At 40.0% G+C, this 16,375-nt stretch overlaps 2 protein-coding genes across 2 annotated transcripts in view; one reads left to right on the forward strand and one right to left on the reverse strand.

Moving 5' to 3' along the window:
* Nucleotides 1-13,022, forward strand: part of ctnnal1 (catenin (cadherin-associated protein), alpha-like 1) — a gene marked incomplete at its 5' end in the record, with an annotated part of 46,968 nt that extends 33,946 nt beyond the window's left edge. The window contains 15 exons of the mRNA XM_079232140.1: nt 729-818; nt 1,082-1,252; nt 2,048-2,248; nt 3,346-3,432; nt 3,776-3,934; nt 4,705-4,797; nt 6,566-6,716; nt 8,002-8,039; nt 8,128-8,178; nt 8,486-8,640; nt 8,967-9,015; nt 9,591-9,647; nt 11,028-11,147; nt 11,831-11,914; nt 12,488-13,022. Of these exons, the coding sequence (XP_079088266.1) occupies nt 729-818; nt 1,082-1,252; nt 2,048-2,248; nt 3,346-3,432; nt 3,776-3,934; nt 4,705-4,797; nt 6,566-6,716; nt 8,002-8,039; nt 8,128-8,178; nt 8,486-8,640; nt 8,967-9,015; nt 9,591-9,647; nt 11,028-11,147; nt 11,831-11,914; nt 12,488-12,655 (1,674 nt within the window). The 3' untranslated portion in view covers nt 12,656-13,022. The remainder of the gene's footprint in view (nt 1-728; nt 819-1,081; nt 1,253-2,047; nt 2,249-3,345; nt 3,433-3,775; nt 3,935-4,704; nt 4,798-6,565; nt 6,717-8,001; nt 8,040-8,127; nt 8,179-8,485; nt 8,641-8,966; nt 9,016-9,590; nt 9,648-11,027; nt 11,148-11,830; nt 11,915-12,487) is intronic.
* A 1,076-nt stretch (nt 13,023-14,098) lies between these two features.
* abitram (actin binding transcription modulator) lies at nt 14,099-16,160 on the reverse strand (the record flags this gene model as incomplete). Its single annotated transcript, XM_079231613.1, has 6 exons — nt 14,099-14,551; nt 14,775-14,844; nt 14,928-15,004; nt 15,135-15,264; nt 15,847-15,898; nt 16,079-16,160. 6 exons carry the CDS (start codon nt 16,158-16,160, stop codon nt 14,414-14,416), a joined length of 549 nt encoding a protein of 182 aa, XP_079087739.1. The 3' UTR covers nt 14,099-14,413.
* Between the last annotated feature and the right edge of the window lie 215 nt (nt 16,161-16,375).

The raw sequence follows: 16,375 nt of genomic DNA on the forward strand, positions 1-16,375 counted from the left end.
AGCTCCCTTTCCTCGTGTGCCACCCTGTTTTTCTTTTTTTTGTCATATTCACTCGCATTCAAACATGCACAAGCACACAGCCCTTTAGAAAATCTACCATCTTCTACTATTGAAGCCAGATGAGCACAGGGGCAAAAATAATGACAGATAATCACATCGTCTTTGTAATCCATGGCACAGTAATGGGAGACGAGTTGATTCAGCTGCCTTTTCCAAATACCTAATTCACGCTCTCTATTTCTATTTGGAATACATGGGTGGGGATGCAGCAGGTCATACATGTGACATCTTCTTTCCTATCCTCGTAGTATCACGAGTGATTTTTTTATCTGCAATGATTCTACCCGTGTCCTCGTATTGTATTGTATTGTATTGTATATTTTGTTGTTGTATTTGTGTTTTTTTTGCTATATGGACCTATGAGTCTGAATTAAAAGGAATATATATATATATATATATATATATATATATATATATATATATATATATATATATATATATATATATATATATATATATCTTTTTATGAGGAGATAATTAACCTAGGAAGTTTTCACGTGTGTGTAAACTGGGAGAGTCACAGTTGTATATCTCTTCATACCAGCATGAAATAGATTTGTTGCTTACTTTTTGAGGCTTCATGTCCCTTTGACACCCAGAGAGTTCTTAGAAGTTACAACTGAAGTAAATCCACCCATTACCATCTGGTGTGTGTGTTTGTGCTATAGGACTTGAAGGATGAGAAGAAGAAAGCGCGGATGGCAGCAGCCAGAGCAGTGCTGGAGAAATGCACCATGATGCTCCTCACAGCTTCCAAGGTAAACAGCTTGTGCACCAACAGTGGACCTCTGGGCAAAGGTTATAGATCATGTCCAGTTTAAAGATGCATGCAAGTTTAAAGTGTATTTCACTTCATGGCTTCTCAAATACTGCGAGCAATGGTAATGCTCAAAACTGAAAGCCACAGTACCATAGAAAACACAAAAAGCGAATGAATAATCATGGTGGCAAAAACATGAAAAGTTGAAGAGAGTGGAGGAGGGCATGAGCTTTGACATTTCACATCGAATTCCTTCCAAAGACCTGCCTGAGGCACCCAGATTGCGAGTCGGCGCGGAACAACAAGGATGCTGTGTTCCACCGGATGCGCTGTGCCCTGGAGCAGGTCATCGAGATAGTCACCGAGGCACGGAGCTGTGGGGAGAACAAGATCCTTCCTGCCAGCATCTATAACGGCATCAAGGACTTCAAGGTAGGATCAGACATGGGACTTAGTGAAGGTGTCCGTGAAGTTAATTAATGATCCTCTGTTGGCAAAGCATCATGCTGAGCAAAGTAGATTTGAGCTGTTTTAAAATGATAATAATAAAAAAGGCAATAACATAATCTGTTTATCTTAATAAGAAAGACCATCATTTTAAACAAGAATCCTCAAATGATCATTTTCGCATTCACTGTGTTTCAAATGTAAGTAAATTTGTAGGACCAGACCTATCTGTTATATGATCTGGTTTATACGGTTGTGTCAATCTCCATAAACCGTTGACTAATCCTCCTTGTGCACTGGTAAATTAAAGAAAAACAACAACAAACAAGGTTTTGAATGGGTCATTTCCATGAGTTAAAAGAAGAAGAAAGTATTTTAATTAAAGGGCTCATATGTGTATTGCTTTTAATGAATGGCTTCTTAGCTCTTAATGGCAGAGCCACCTGTCATCTTAGGACACATAAACAGAGACTGTTGAAAATAGATTTCTTTAAAGAAAAGAGAAGGATGAAACCTGGAAGAAATGCATTAGCTTTCATGTTTGTGTGCTTGAGATGCTCTTTGCGCAATTTATTGTCCACCTTTGATGGTCCAAGGTGACGCTTGGGCTGAACCCACATCCCATTTATTTGGTGACGAGGTCATGTGCATGAAGATAATGAGATAATAGATTATGGCTTTTTTTCCCGCTCAGAAGATTAGTTCGGAAAACTAAGTCTTGCGTGTGTTGGCACCTCAATCTGCTTCCGAATTCCCAACTCTCCTCCCCCACCCCTGCAGTCCAGCGTGGAGTGCCTGCGGGAGAACCTGAACGCCTCGTCCCCCCAGAGCATGGGCAGCCAGCTGGAGGCGCTGGTGGAGCGGACAGAGGACTTCACTGATTCCGCCTACACCAGCCACGAGCAGCGGCAGGCCATCCTCGGTCTGTGCCAGCTGGCGCGCCAGGACACTCAGCAGCTGGTGCACGCCTGGGCTGAGGCGGTATGTTGGCACAAGCAGGCACGCTTGCACAGATGCTCATACACCTACCGAAATATTCATAAAAACATATGCTACTATATGAAGAATAATATTAAGTACCTCATATGTAAGACACTTGTAAAAGTCTGATAATAAGATGCAAAACAAGAAGAGATGATGGTTGGATTATTGTTGTAGTGTAAGGAATGATCTTGAGTTGATAAGGTTATAACCTAAATGTAATATTTATTATCTTGTGTGTATGCCTTTTTATATAGCAGACAGTGTGTGTTTAACACACACACACACACACACACACACACACACACACACACACACATATGGTATGCTCCACAGACCTACACACATTAAGACTCATAAGCTCATCTAGTCCTTCTTCTTGACTCTTCACTTTCTTGTCATAGATCCCTCCTGGAACAACAGAGCATAATAACCAACCTGAATAACCGTTTTTACTAAGGCTCATGGAGTTGCATTGAGAGAAACATCACATTGTGTCCCGTTATTTTCTGCCATTGGCCAGTCTCCCTGGCCTTTGAGATATATGGACTGATGAAACACAAGTCCTTATGTTTCAGTTTGTCATTGTACATTTCTTTCATTGTGTTTAACGTGGACAGAGAGACTGCTGCCACGTAGTTGTACAGTAGAGCCTCATCTAGCCTCTGCAATAGAAGGTCATCTGGAGAATTGACACTGTGCTGTTTTGAAATTGCAGCAAACGCATCTGAATGTGTAAATATTCTTGGGTGTTCTGCACAGTTGTAGTCTTGATTCTTGTTGTTGAAAGCAGAATATATAGTTTTCATTCCAATTTGATTTATAGGTCTGGAAGTATAACATTTTGTACAGTATTTAAATACAAATCATTAGTTTTAATCATTGTAGTTTGATTACATTCACTTTTTCCTGCATATTCGGAGCATAACAGGTAATTGGAAAGTCAAAAACCATGTTATTAAGAGACCAAGTTCATTTTCCACAGCAGTTGTTTTGTCTTGTCAAACTCTTCCAGATGATAATGTAGGTTTGTGTGTGGGCCTGTAAGACCATGTTAAAGCTCATGTTGTATTCCCCTCTCTGTCTCCCTGGAGCAGCAGTCTGTCCATGCCAAAGAAGCCACAGAGGACATGGAGGTGGCCATCCTGAAGACATGCCATAGCGTCAGTGACCTCAGACGCGAGGTGAGCAGCAGTCTCTCTCTGCTCTGCCCGTCTGCCTTCTGAGTCTGAATTGATGTACAAAGAGACACAGACATGACTGGGATGTCTCTCACTAGATGTTCTGCCTCTGTGGTTGGTTTCCCACTTTCCTTTTTCACATCGCTCTTCAGCTTACCTGCCGTCTATCCGTCAACTCAACTATGTCATTGTGTCCCCTCGGCTCCTCTTCTTTCTTTTTTTTGCCTCCTCAAATTCCACCCTCATTCATGTCTCCCACTCATATTTCCTTCTTTTGTGTTTGCTCCAGCCTCCATTACTTCATCCTCTCGTTATCCTGCAATAACATTTCTGATTCCTCCTCCAGCTCCATAAGGTGGCAGTCATTCGTGCCTCTGACTTGCTCAAAGTTCATGGGGAGCAGTTGCCTCTACGGGCTCTCAAAGCTGCAGGCGCCGAGGGAAAACTGGAGGCAGTGGCGGAGTATTCACGCACCCTCACTGAGCAGAAGGAGCAGCTGGTGGAGGTGGGTAGGGGCAAAGGGAGCAGGGAGGCAGGTGGAGGATTGTTGTAGTGTCACCTAGTAAAGGTGTTCAATTGGCAAACAATACACTAGAGGACATCTTTTGTGATGTTTAGATTTTACTTTTTTTATTATATTAACTTTAAAATCTAGTTTGCCATGAGTTGCTAAAAAACGCATTGAAATTGCTGTGCAAGTAAACACAAACAGCTTAAAATGAATTAATTTGGAGATTACATTTATAATCTCAACCAAATGAAAGTCCACATGGGGTTAGGGCTTTGTTATGCAAACACTGAGCAGGAAAATGCCATGCAGGATTTGTTATGTCTTTGTTATGGGCCCTACAAACAGAACAGAACATACAGTATAGTATGAAGAAAGAAAGTGTAGGTATTCTCTCAAATAATATTCATTTACAGAAAATAAACATAATTAAATGTTTTGCTGTGAAACCTTTTCTTAACCATGCAGCCTTAAAATTAACTAATTACCCACTCACAAAAGTTAAACAATTTTTTTTTTTGATTCTTGCTAAAACCAATAAGGAAAAACATACATTTCTCCAGTCAATTTTGTAATTCATCAATGCACCTCAAATCTAAACCAGAAAAATGACCAGAAAATAAGTATAATTCATCGACTGATACAATTATGTATGATCTCTTATGATTGTGTTATTTTGAGTAGGTATTAAATTGGTAGAAAATATATCTTTTTCCTGCAGTGTGACTTTCAAACAATGACCTTTTCGTACTTGTCTCTGACTTCAGACGTGTCGTCTACTGTGCCATGTGTCGGGGACCGAGCCTCTGGAGATTACCTGCATACACGCTGAGGAGACCTTCCATGTCATTGGTCCGCAGGTAACAGCCAAACATATTCTGTAGGGACTTTTGTTTTTGTTAGATTGATATTATAACCCATTTTACTGGCAGCAAACAAGGGAGACAGGATCGGTCTAGAAAGTGAAACACTTTTGGGTTAAACCTGATACCCATTCATTTGACTACATGCCAGTTGTTCAAAGTGGTCACACAGTGGTCTGGGAGTGAAATAAAAAACTGAGTTATATTCAAAATGGGGAGGGAAAAAAGACAAATTGCCTCACGTCTCCTTAGTCTACCATCGACACCTGAGAACATGCTGTCCACCTAATCCCCTATCTAATTATGTTTGCACTTGGAAGCTATCCATGCCAGTAATTATCCAGCATTGTAGAATGTTCCTGTCCTGCGGTACAAATGTCAGGCCCCGCTTGACTCTGCAGCACTCCTAGTTCAGAGGTCAACCAATCAATAATACTGCAGCATGGGGTGACGGGGGTGATGTGTGTCTGTATTGGCCCAAAGTAATAGAGGGGTTTTTTTAAGTTGTAAACGAGTCATGCATCAAATGTGCTGAAATTAACTTATCAACCCTAATCCTTTTATTTTGTAAAACACTATGTTGATAATAAAGCATTTAAGGCCCAATGCTTAATTTATTTGACCATATCAGCATGAATTGAACTAGTGAAAGCAAGCAGTAACCTTAGTTACTGTGCACATTGTGTTTTGGGCAGCTTAAATGACTTGGTGTGAACAATGTTTATTGCTTATGCTTAACTTTTAAGTTGCTTCCTGTGGGTCATTTTATTTCCTACTTGCCTTTGTTTTATGGATGGCTGTCATGAGTGTTTTGTGTAATGAGTGCTGGCGTAGAATCGAGGCTCTGATGTGAACCCAGAGAGAATTACCTCTGCGTTATAATGCTGTCTTGCCGTGGTGGTGTTGATTAAAGAAGATTACCATATTCCAAGCAAACTGTAGCCAGTTTATAGAAGCCACAGGCCAGAGAGATGGGACATATTAATGACTTGGTTAAGTTATTGTGTAGTGTTAGTGCCTGTATTAAATAACAGTTTGAAACGGATAGCAGCCTCTGGTCTTGTGTTTCTGTCACAGCCTGGGAAGCAGGCACAGGGGATGGACCCAAATGCAGACAAAGACGAGGAAGCAGCAGTAACAATGCAATGATTTCATTCAAAACTGCTTGTAAGTTGGAGTCCAATATAACAGACAGGAAACAGCAGGCAAGGGCATAAACAACTACAGAACTCCAAACAAGTCTGAAGACAATCCAACAAAGGAACTGGGCTGGTATAGATGGAGACTGAGTAATGGGGAAGTGGGTACAGGTGGCAGCACAGGTGATTACAGGGCTGAGAGACAGGTGAAACAAATGAGGGCGAGGCAGACAATCACAAAGGCGGGAAAACCAAAAAAAAAGCAGGAAGTAAAACAGGACATGAGGAGTAAACTTCAAAATAAAAACAGTAAACACTAAACCTGACCCAACAGAAGAAAATTTCCCAGGAAACATAAAGATGCAACACAGTTCAGTCTCGCATAAAAAAATGTAAGGGCTTGAGCCAGCCTGTGACAATTTCACAAGTAGGAAGACCCTTTATTTTAAATCAATAGTGGCAGCTGATTAAATTTGAAAATGACCACAGTGCGTTTAGAATTATAAACCACATTTTGCTTCTCTGTCTTTTACTGTAATTGCGTAGTTGTTCTCCCTAGTTACTGACCAACTTTATTTCAATATAACTTTTCTCATGTCGCAATTCTTCACACACTTCCTACTCAGATCATCTCGGCAGCCCAGACGCTGGCCCTCCACCCGTCCAGTAAGATTGCGAAGGAGAACCTGGAGGTGTTCTGCGAGGCCTGGGAGTCGCAGCTCTGTGACATGGCCCTGCTGCTGAGAGAGATCAACGACGTCTTTGAAGGCAGGCGAGGTGCGTTTTTGTTTAGTTGTTAATGGATACTTGTGTGCATTTGTGTGGGTCAGCAGCACAGACATCAGAGAGGACCAGAGAGTATTTCAGGAAGAGTGAGAAGCAAAAGAGAATACAGGCAAAATATGCTCTCAATGTCATTTTAGCCTGAAAGAATAACATTTTCTGATTTAAAAACTTGGTGATCATTTTGCCCCTGAACACTTCAATAACCTTATTGAAATTTAGCAAAGCAAGCACATATCTTTGAAAAATGTATCATCATACTCTGTGGGAAGCCTTTTGTAAGAGAAAATGTGTCAATGCCAATAAACACCCATCATTCATTCCTCCTCTGTGCTCCCTCTCTCTTATTCATTATTGTGTCCGTTACCTGAAGTGATCAAATGATGGACTCTTACAAATCAGTTGTTTGTTTCCTCACCGACGGGCCCGTGTGACTGTGTGTATGTTTGCATCTACTTTACTATTTGCACATGTACACACAGATCTATGTTTGTATCAACCCTGTGCTTTCACACACCGTAAGCCTGAGAAATCTCAAAGACAGGAGAAAGATGTTTTGGAATATATGCAGGATGTGGTTGCCCTCCAGAAATGTATTCAATATTTTGAAGTGCAGCTCAGCGGGTGAAAGGATCAAATCCATCACACATTTGTATTCCCAAGAAGCCCAAATGCTGTGTTAAAGTGTTGTATTGACACGGTGGAGAGATTTGCTTCTATTATTTTCTCGTAATCCTCCCCCATGAACATGACAGAAGCGTTTATCATCCCTGGAAATGTATATCAATAAATATAATTATTATTAATACATATTGAATTGAACCATGTGTTTAGGATGAAAGATAAAAAGGTTTTAGGGTGGACAGTGATAAAAGCAAAACCATTTCAGTACCATAACTACTGAATAACCATAATGGCCACCCTAATTGTTTGTGTCCATATCTTTTTCATTCAAAGAGATATTTGCTTTTAATATATTTAAGCCTCTGCACCACCTACAGCTTTGCATCCCATTCTCATGAACGCAATCTCTCAGAAACGTCTGGAGAGAATTTCTTCAAAGCACACACACCCACTTGGCCTCAAAGATGAACTGCTTAAAATGTCGTGGTCAAAGGTCACTGTGACCTCACAAAACACATGTTTGGGCTGTATGTGTAGTGTATGAAGTTTTGGACATAGCTGTAAACGGCAACTTCTATCTAATCTATCTATTAGATGGCTTTGTTAACACTTGTTACCATGTGTTCAGAAAATCACAATTACTTTCTTCTCCTAGGAGACAAACGATCTTATTTGTCACTTCCCAGACCCGGGGTGAGTATCACAATATCCATCCTCATGAATATTCCATTGACCCAATGTTTTGTAATCCTCTTATTAATACCGCTCTCTTTACCCACAGAAACACTCAGCTACCTTGAAGACGGCCAAGGCTGTTAAGTTGGACGCAGAGGTAGCGTCATACTCCTCTGGCTTTCAGCACAATACATCACGACACGTCTGACAGCAGTATATTCATCTCTTAGAAAATTTGTGCCACTCCTTTGAAGAATGCTAATAGGCTACGCATTTTTTGCTGGAGCGGCAGTTTTTCACATGCTTTACCACCACAGGAAGCAGGATTACGCTGATTATAGAAGTTATGGTGTTAACAAATGGAAATACGCTGTTTGCTAAAATGCATTTCTGAAATGAGATCCATCATATTTTATTTTTTTCTCCACTAGAATGACTTTGTGTGTCTTTCTGTGTGTGTGCAGGAGCAGACAAGCATGGCCAAGCTGGGCCTGGAGCTCCGTCTGCTGTCATCCGACGTGGACACAGAGGTGGAGAAGTGGGAGGAGCAAGAACACGACATCGTCCGACATAGCCAGAGCCTGGCCAGTATGGCATACAACATGTATCTGTTCACCAGGTGACTGAACAGCACCACACACGGCACAAACACGCACATGCTCCGATTGCATTCATTTCAGAGCTCAATATGCTAAAGCCTCTTAAGCATCCACATGAATCTATTTAGAGGCTTACTGTTATTAATGAGATTCTCGAGCCCCCAGCTATCGATATTCACCAGGCGTGACAAAGTTGACATGACAATGACGGATTTTAAAAATAAAATTGTTTCAATTTATCTAAGTCACAGTTTTTGTTGGTTGATGTAGATGTATTTAGTCTTCATCTTTCTCCCTCGTCCATGATTCCTCTCCTCATTTTGTGTTTCCCATATTGATTCCCTAGAGGGGAGGGGCTGCTGAAAACAACACTAGATCTTTTTCATCAAGCTGAGGTATGTGTGTCCCTATCTGCTTATCTTTCCACCGTCTGTTCTTTTTTTCTCCCATTTTATCTTTATAATTTCATTTATTTGTAACCTAGTTGCAAATTAATGCATCTGTTGTTTCATTAAGCCAAACACATACTGTGGCAGGCAGATCAATAGGTTAGTAAATGCCAGCATCCCCTCATTCACTTCCCCCTTGCATCTGATGGGGTACGACTAGTAGGACTTATCATTATGATGGAAACATAGTGCTTGTGATAACAAACAAGGTTGCATGGAGGCGAGCTTCTATTGAATTGGGAATGATCAGTAATTTGTAGAATCAGGGTCGAAAATGCCACCAGGATTATTTTCATCTGTGGTGAGCGAGGGAGATAAGAGAGGAAGAGGAACGGGAGGGGGAAAAGACGGGAAGGCATGCTGATGAGCCGAGGAAAAAGTAAAATCTCTTAATATTTGCAGACTGTCCTTTTTTTTCCTTTTTTTTAACGGCTTCCTGGTGGAAGTTAAACAAAATTATAGTTTTGCCTGTATTTAGGTACGTTTTCTGATTTGTATCCATTCTCTGACTCATTCTTAAGGTTCTCTCTGAAGAGGGGCTCCAGCTGTGCTCGTCTCTTCGCACTTTTTCCATTCAGGTATATACCAATGCAATACATCTCTCTCTCTCTCTCTCTCTTAAACACACACAGTGTAAGGCTGGATACCACATCACGATGTACTCACATAACAAACATTTTCAAATTTTTGCACATTAAGCACTCTATGAAAATACATCTAATGTGAGTTATGTAAAAGAAAGAACACATTTTATATAAGCAGGAATAAAATCAGTGCAGTAGAAGAGTTCTATATATATATATATTTGTGTACCATGTGTTCTTGCTTCTCTGGTGGAATCTGACAAAAGCTCAGTCAGTATACATATGAAAGACTAAAGCCAAAGAGAAAAGAAAAGGGTTTATTTTCTTTTGCGTAGGATGAGCTGCTGACCCATCTGTATGCAGATACACACAGGCTCCTGTGCCCCCACCCTCGTTACGCCTCTCATGCACATACACACCCGTATCACCTATCTTGGCATGCCACGGTGCCAGGTTCACCTTTATAAATCAAACAGCAACAGCAGGAAATTAAGGCTGTCACACACTTTCACCGTCCTCTTTCCCTCTCTGAGTGGAGATCCAACAAACAAATGTAGCCTCAGTGCCTTCCTTCCTCTTGCCCTTCACCAACTTCTTCCACAGGTCCTCCAAATGTAATTAAATGGCTTTTTTTTTTTACAGCCGTTAACGACTGCCATTTGTCACTGCTGTGTCCGTGGGTGTGTATGTTTGTGCGCATGTGTGGAGGGGATCAGGGTGGGGGAGTTGACTGTGACCGCACAGAACTGATTCAAAATCAGGAAGCCCAGCTCTTCAACTTGCCTCACGCTTTCTGATTAATTTCATCAAACACACTGGTTCTAATGGAGTCCCTCTGTCTCACCCTCCACTCCCATAGTGCTTTGGCACCAAACACACTTGTAGCACACCTGCGTTGCCTTCATTGAAATTGTGAGGCTGTTTATGCAAATAAGCTTGAGCATTTCTGTAATGAGGTTTAAGAGGTTTCTTATACTTTTGTCTGTCATGAGTATTGCTACACTGAATAAAAGAGCTTGTGTTTTTAGGTCGCTGGCGGCGTGTAACAGAAATAGATTGATGGCCCCCGTGACTGAGATCGAGGGATTAACCCAGCTGGATAACAGACTTAAGCAGTAGATCATGACCTAGCTGTTGCTGATGGATTACATCAAACTACACTACATTTTTATATACTTCACCCTCATTTTTGGCTTTTTGTGGCGCTTGATTTGTGTTTGAACAAGAGCACTGTAAATCTAGTCCAAGTACATCTATCAGTGTCGGTACATTTTAAGCCAGTGTCCCTGGATAACCCTGGATATACCATCATAAACCCTCTATGCTGTCTTGAAGACATTTCTCCCTCTGTTTCTGTCTTCATCTCTGTTCCAGCTAGTTGATGAGGAAAAGTCTGTGGTGATGACAGAGATGGAGAAAATGGTGGCATTATGCCAACAGCTACAGATGGGAGCCAAAACTCCTGTACAGGGCAAGACTGCCACCTTCCAGAAGGTACTCATACTACGCTTGTGTATCTTTATAATTTTGTGTTTGTTTGTGTGCATACTTGAAAGAATAAACAATGACTTATTTCTGCCCCTAGTATGTTTTGTTTAGAAGATATCAAAATATTAACACCACAGAGAGTGTGCAGAGCAGACTGTTGATTTTTTCTTAAAGGGATAATTAGCTTCAAAAAGCATCAAAACTACATCCCCAACAACCGACGGGCATCAAAGGAGCACTACGCTCAGTGAACACACAATAGAGCATGAATTACTGCGTTACTTAATTATTGACCACCACTAAATATCAGTGGTCTGCAAGTAACACCATTGTCGGACACAGGGCGCTAGATTAATGAATGTCTATGAGGAATTAATGAGAATCTTGGGCAGGGATGAGCTGCCTTAGTCACCTTGTAATAAAGGCTAAGGTTGTAATCAAAAGGACGGGATGAAGAATAGTGTGTCTTTTGCTGATTAATGAGCATCTCTTTGATATGTATTGGCTCCATCTCTGTCTCTCCAGCCTCACTTTATCATGTGTCTCTTATGGAAGAATGTGTTATCTTCTGATGTATGTGTGTGTTGGCTGCTGGGTATTAGTGTTTGTTGTTGTGCATTTGTATCCAATGGGTATCTATGCTACCCCTCTTAAACTAGTGCATACTAATTGTATTTCTTTGCCTTTAGGTGGATTTGTCCATTCAGACAGCCAGAGGTATCTTGACTGTGGTTCTCTCCCTTCTACCATCCTGCAACAAGCTCACCAGAAAGGTGATTAAACAGGACTCATGACTGATTGACTGGCACTTGTAGTAGCCTAGCCAGCTACATGGAAATCCACAAAAGGAGAAAGAGCTCAGAAACATTATGTAGCCCTAGAAAGTATTATTAAACTTGCAATAACCAATTTGAAGGCCACTTAGGGGTAGTGGACATATACCACCTTAAGTTGATAAGGACAACTTGAAAGCAAACAGTTGCCTATTTACTCCAGCAGATACAACTTAACATTAGCATTCATTTGGAGTTGTGTTTCTGGCCACTTGGCAAAAATAGTCCAATATTGACTATCCTCTTAGCTCTGTTTTTGGCCTCCACCAACAAAGCTGACAGGAACTACAGAGTTTAGAAATAACTCTCCAGGGGTTCATCAATAAGTATGTCCATTGTAAATATAAAAACATTCATTATAGTATCTTTAGTTATATTTAATAACTCAAAGCGACGTCATTCTATTTTTATTTTTCTTGCACGTACATAAAACAGTAAAAAAAGCATACTTCATTTCTCATTATATCGTGTTTCTTTCCATTCATTTTCTCTCATTGCCGTGTCCATTTGCAGTACAAATCAGAGAGGAGTAGCCTGGGTTCCCCGCAGGACTGGAGAGAGAGGCAGGATGCATCCACACCTGTCAAAGAGGAGGGAGCTCTTAACAAGAACAGCAACGGTTTTGGTGTCAAATCTCTGGAGCAACACATGGTCGGTCTTAACCTCCTTGAGAGCAAATAATCCAGAAAAACGTCACCTCCTTTGTCCACTATTCTCCCTTGGAGCAGCACATAGCCAACCTCCCCTTCCTTGAGAAATATTCCTATGCCTAGAAATACTTTTCTCCCCTCATCCACTCATCAGAGAGTGGGCAAGAGCAGTGTATGTGGTGAAGATGCCTCGGGTCATTCAAAGTTTGTATTTGTTGTCTGGATGATGAAGTGTAAGGTTTACAGAGGAAAAAGCAGATCCAAGCTTGCTGTGCCCAGGGGAAGTTTGAACCAAGGGTAGATTTCTTACCTGAAGCACCAGTTCCACACCAGTCCACAAGATGGAGACAATCAGCCAACACTATGACTTTGCCACTTGCAGTCAGTCTCTTCACTGATTTTGGAGTCACTTTTATCGATTCTCTGGATATTGAGTTGATATACTGATCATAACTCATTTTAATGCTCAGCTTCGCCATACGTCTGTCTTCACTATGTGCCTCTGTGTTACGAGCCCAATTGCTTCGTGGTGTACCGTAATTGTGTTGCACATGTTCGCCAAATTTGAGGTGGGGGAGGGGGGTGCATGACGCAATCATCACCAAACCTTTGTGTTTGAATCTCTTGTGTTCAATGTGTCATCTGCTGTTATATTAGATATAGTGGTACATTGTCTCCTGGCATTCTATTCATCTCACTTTGATAAATAAGTATTTAAAAAGTAAATGATTAATGACTACCTTCCATTCAGTTTGCCATGGAATATTATCAATGTTAGTAACAAAATCACAAGTTAATGCCAAATATGATTGTGCTCATTAATAAGCTATGATCTTCAGCTTGCAACTAGTGTAAAATATAAAGCTCTTACACCTCCAGGTTACATCACTGGATGGGCCTGGTTTCTCCCAAAAAGTCAGGTGATAAAAATATAAGTTTATCACAACGATGCTTTTGGGACGTCAGGACCTTACTTTATGCTGTCCTGTTAATAAATCATATTGTGTGTAGTTAACCAGGCATTTTCTTAAACAAAAGAACTGAAACATAATTCTGAACTGGCAACTGTGTCAAATGGAGCCTTGAAGTGTACTTGTTATGAAGACTATCATTGTGAAGCTGCCTTGTAGGCCAATATGTAAATGTTATATGGTATCTATAAAATGGTACTTGAAGCATAGCGATATATATATATATATATATATATATAAAAAAATATACGCAGTATGTATCCTAAGGTAATGACTTTGGTACTAGATGAGGTGTGATAATGACAGAGATGAAAAACATACATTAAGCTTTAGAGATGCTCTGAACAGTTTGAGCAGCTAAGAATACTGGGTATTGTAGTTGTGCTACAGATGTGAAGAAATCTTAGATCTAGTTTTGGACCATCTATTCTTTTGACAAGAGAAAGGTTAGTAAAAGTGACAAACAAAATAAACAATATTTTTCTTAAATCCCTGTTGGTTTCATTTATTGACATTCTAGAAAAATAATTCAAACTGAATATTAGTTGGGGGTATTAAACAAACAGACTTCAAGTAAATTGTCATGCTTTTCTCCATTTCCTTATTTTTCAAATTAGGGAAGAAAAAAAAAAAAAAAAAATCAACAATTTCTGAAACAATGTATAAGTATATATGCTTAGTGCACAGCTTGCATTATTATGCAATAGTCCTTTCGAAGTGACCAGACTCAAGTATCGCTCAAGTATAGCCTCAGTCGCAACCCAACCTGATGAGTTTCAGAATAGTTTTGACGTAAATAAGGCAAGAACGTGGAGCTGTCATGATGGTTGAGATTGCTCAACAGTACGTTTGGAGACAACGCTCTCGAACTCCTCTCTGCTCAGAAGATTCTTCGTTATGGTCTTGCTCTCCTCAAACTTTGGCAAGATGACGGCAATGTATCCTTCAGTGGACGGCTGTTCAGATTTGACAGACAAAGCACTATTAAAGTATTTGTTTTAATACAAAGAGATGAAACATCAATGATTGTGGTACAGACTTTTTTTTCTTCAACAAAGTGTTATAGAATTTATGGCCATTTTGAAGGAAAAAAAATAGAAATGTACACCATTACATTTACAGAAGAACAAACATATATATGCTAATGCTAACCAGGTAAATGGAAAAATATATCTTTACCTTTTCCAGCAAGAGAGTAGGTTTTTCTAAAATACTCTCATTGACCTCGAGAAGACGGCCCCGGATGCAGCTAAAGAGAACAGATTTGTGTGACTGATCATGACAGACAAGCATGTGGAATGTATGGCTAAACAAACAAAACTATCATCTCACCTGTAGATTGTGTATTCAGTTTCATCTGTGCATGTTATCCTGCACAGAGGTGCAAAATCAGTAAGGAACTGACCCCCCTAAAACAAAAAAAATGTTGACAGGTATTTATGGCCAATCTGAAAAGAATGTGAAGTGAAGCTACACAGGTAGAAATCCATGTACATAGACTAAAATAATCTGCAGCTTTAGTAATCATTATGAATTTACCTTCTTAGACTTCCCAGACACTTTATTGTTCAGCCGACTGCAGCAATTACTGATCTGGTAATTGATGCTTTTGATTTCCCGGCCATTCTGAAGGATTGGGTGAGTCTTTGCTAGCGTGACAACACATAGTCTGCAGAGAACAAATACAGAACCAAAAGTGGGCCTTCAAAAATAAAACCAAAAGTTAACATTATCAGTATAGGTCAGTCCCTCATAGTGAGTGCGGATTATATCATGTTAAAAACACAAATCTTTGAGGTAAATTGTGGATGTATATTTTAATTGTGGTTATCGGACTTATATATTCATATTGGCTCAGGAAATGTAATATCAACTTAATAAACTGGGTGACCAGAAAAAAAATTGAAATATGCAATTTTCCAGTAATTATGTTTTTGTGAGACTTATATTTAGCTTCAAGCTGTACTTAGTATTTTTCGTTTGCAATACATGTTTATGTAAGGTTTTTCAAATACTAAACTATAATAAATAAAAATAAAATCAATATAATGTTATACTACCACAAAACCATATTTATACAAGAAAAAAAGTCTCAACAAAACTGAAAAGCTTAGCACCTGTCCCATGGAATAGCATTTTTTTATTTTATCCAATTACCGGCTATAATTACGACTATTGGTTTCGTAATGATCACCACCTGGTGTTGATTTCACTGAATACCCATCAATGGCGTGACTCTTGTTAACGTTACCTGTTTGAATGCTGCAGGACGCAGTGGTCCTCACACGGTTTCCCCTTCATGTCTAAAGAAAACAACCACAATACACTCAACGTATTTTAATTAAATGCGTTATGCTGGCCAATCTAATCAACATGTAACGTCAGTGTTCTTTCCCCCAGAGAGCTAAAGTTATGCTAACGTTAGCTCATTCAGCCACCGGACAGCAAACGCAACACGATAGGCATGCAGTGGCGTTATTTACCGGCTCTGAACCATCGTGTGTAATATCGGTCGATGACAGAAGGCGCCGTCGCTTCTGTGTCTTTCTGCTCCACACCGTCCATGAAAACTGTTCACAATAAAGGCTGTAAAAAATAGAAAAGAAATAAAGACGAAGAGTACATTTACAGAAATGTGTACACTACTTTAAGAGACGGACAGCATTTGGTGTGACACCGGGAAGTCCGTACTGAGAATGAATCCGACAGTTTTAAAAGGAAAAAAAAGGGTTCCGGAGATTCTTTTCGCCTCTCTGTGAATTTTAAAATGATGCACCTTA

Source organism: Taurulus bubalis, assembly GCF_910589615.1.
Source record: "Taurulus bubalis genome assembly, chromosome: 16".
In the NCBI taxonomy this organism is placed as follows: Eukaryota; Metazoa; Chordata; class Actinopteri; order Perciformes; family Cottidae; genus Taurulus; species Taurulus bubalis.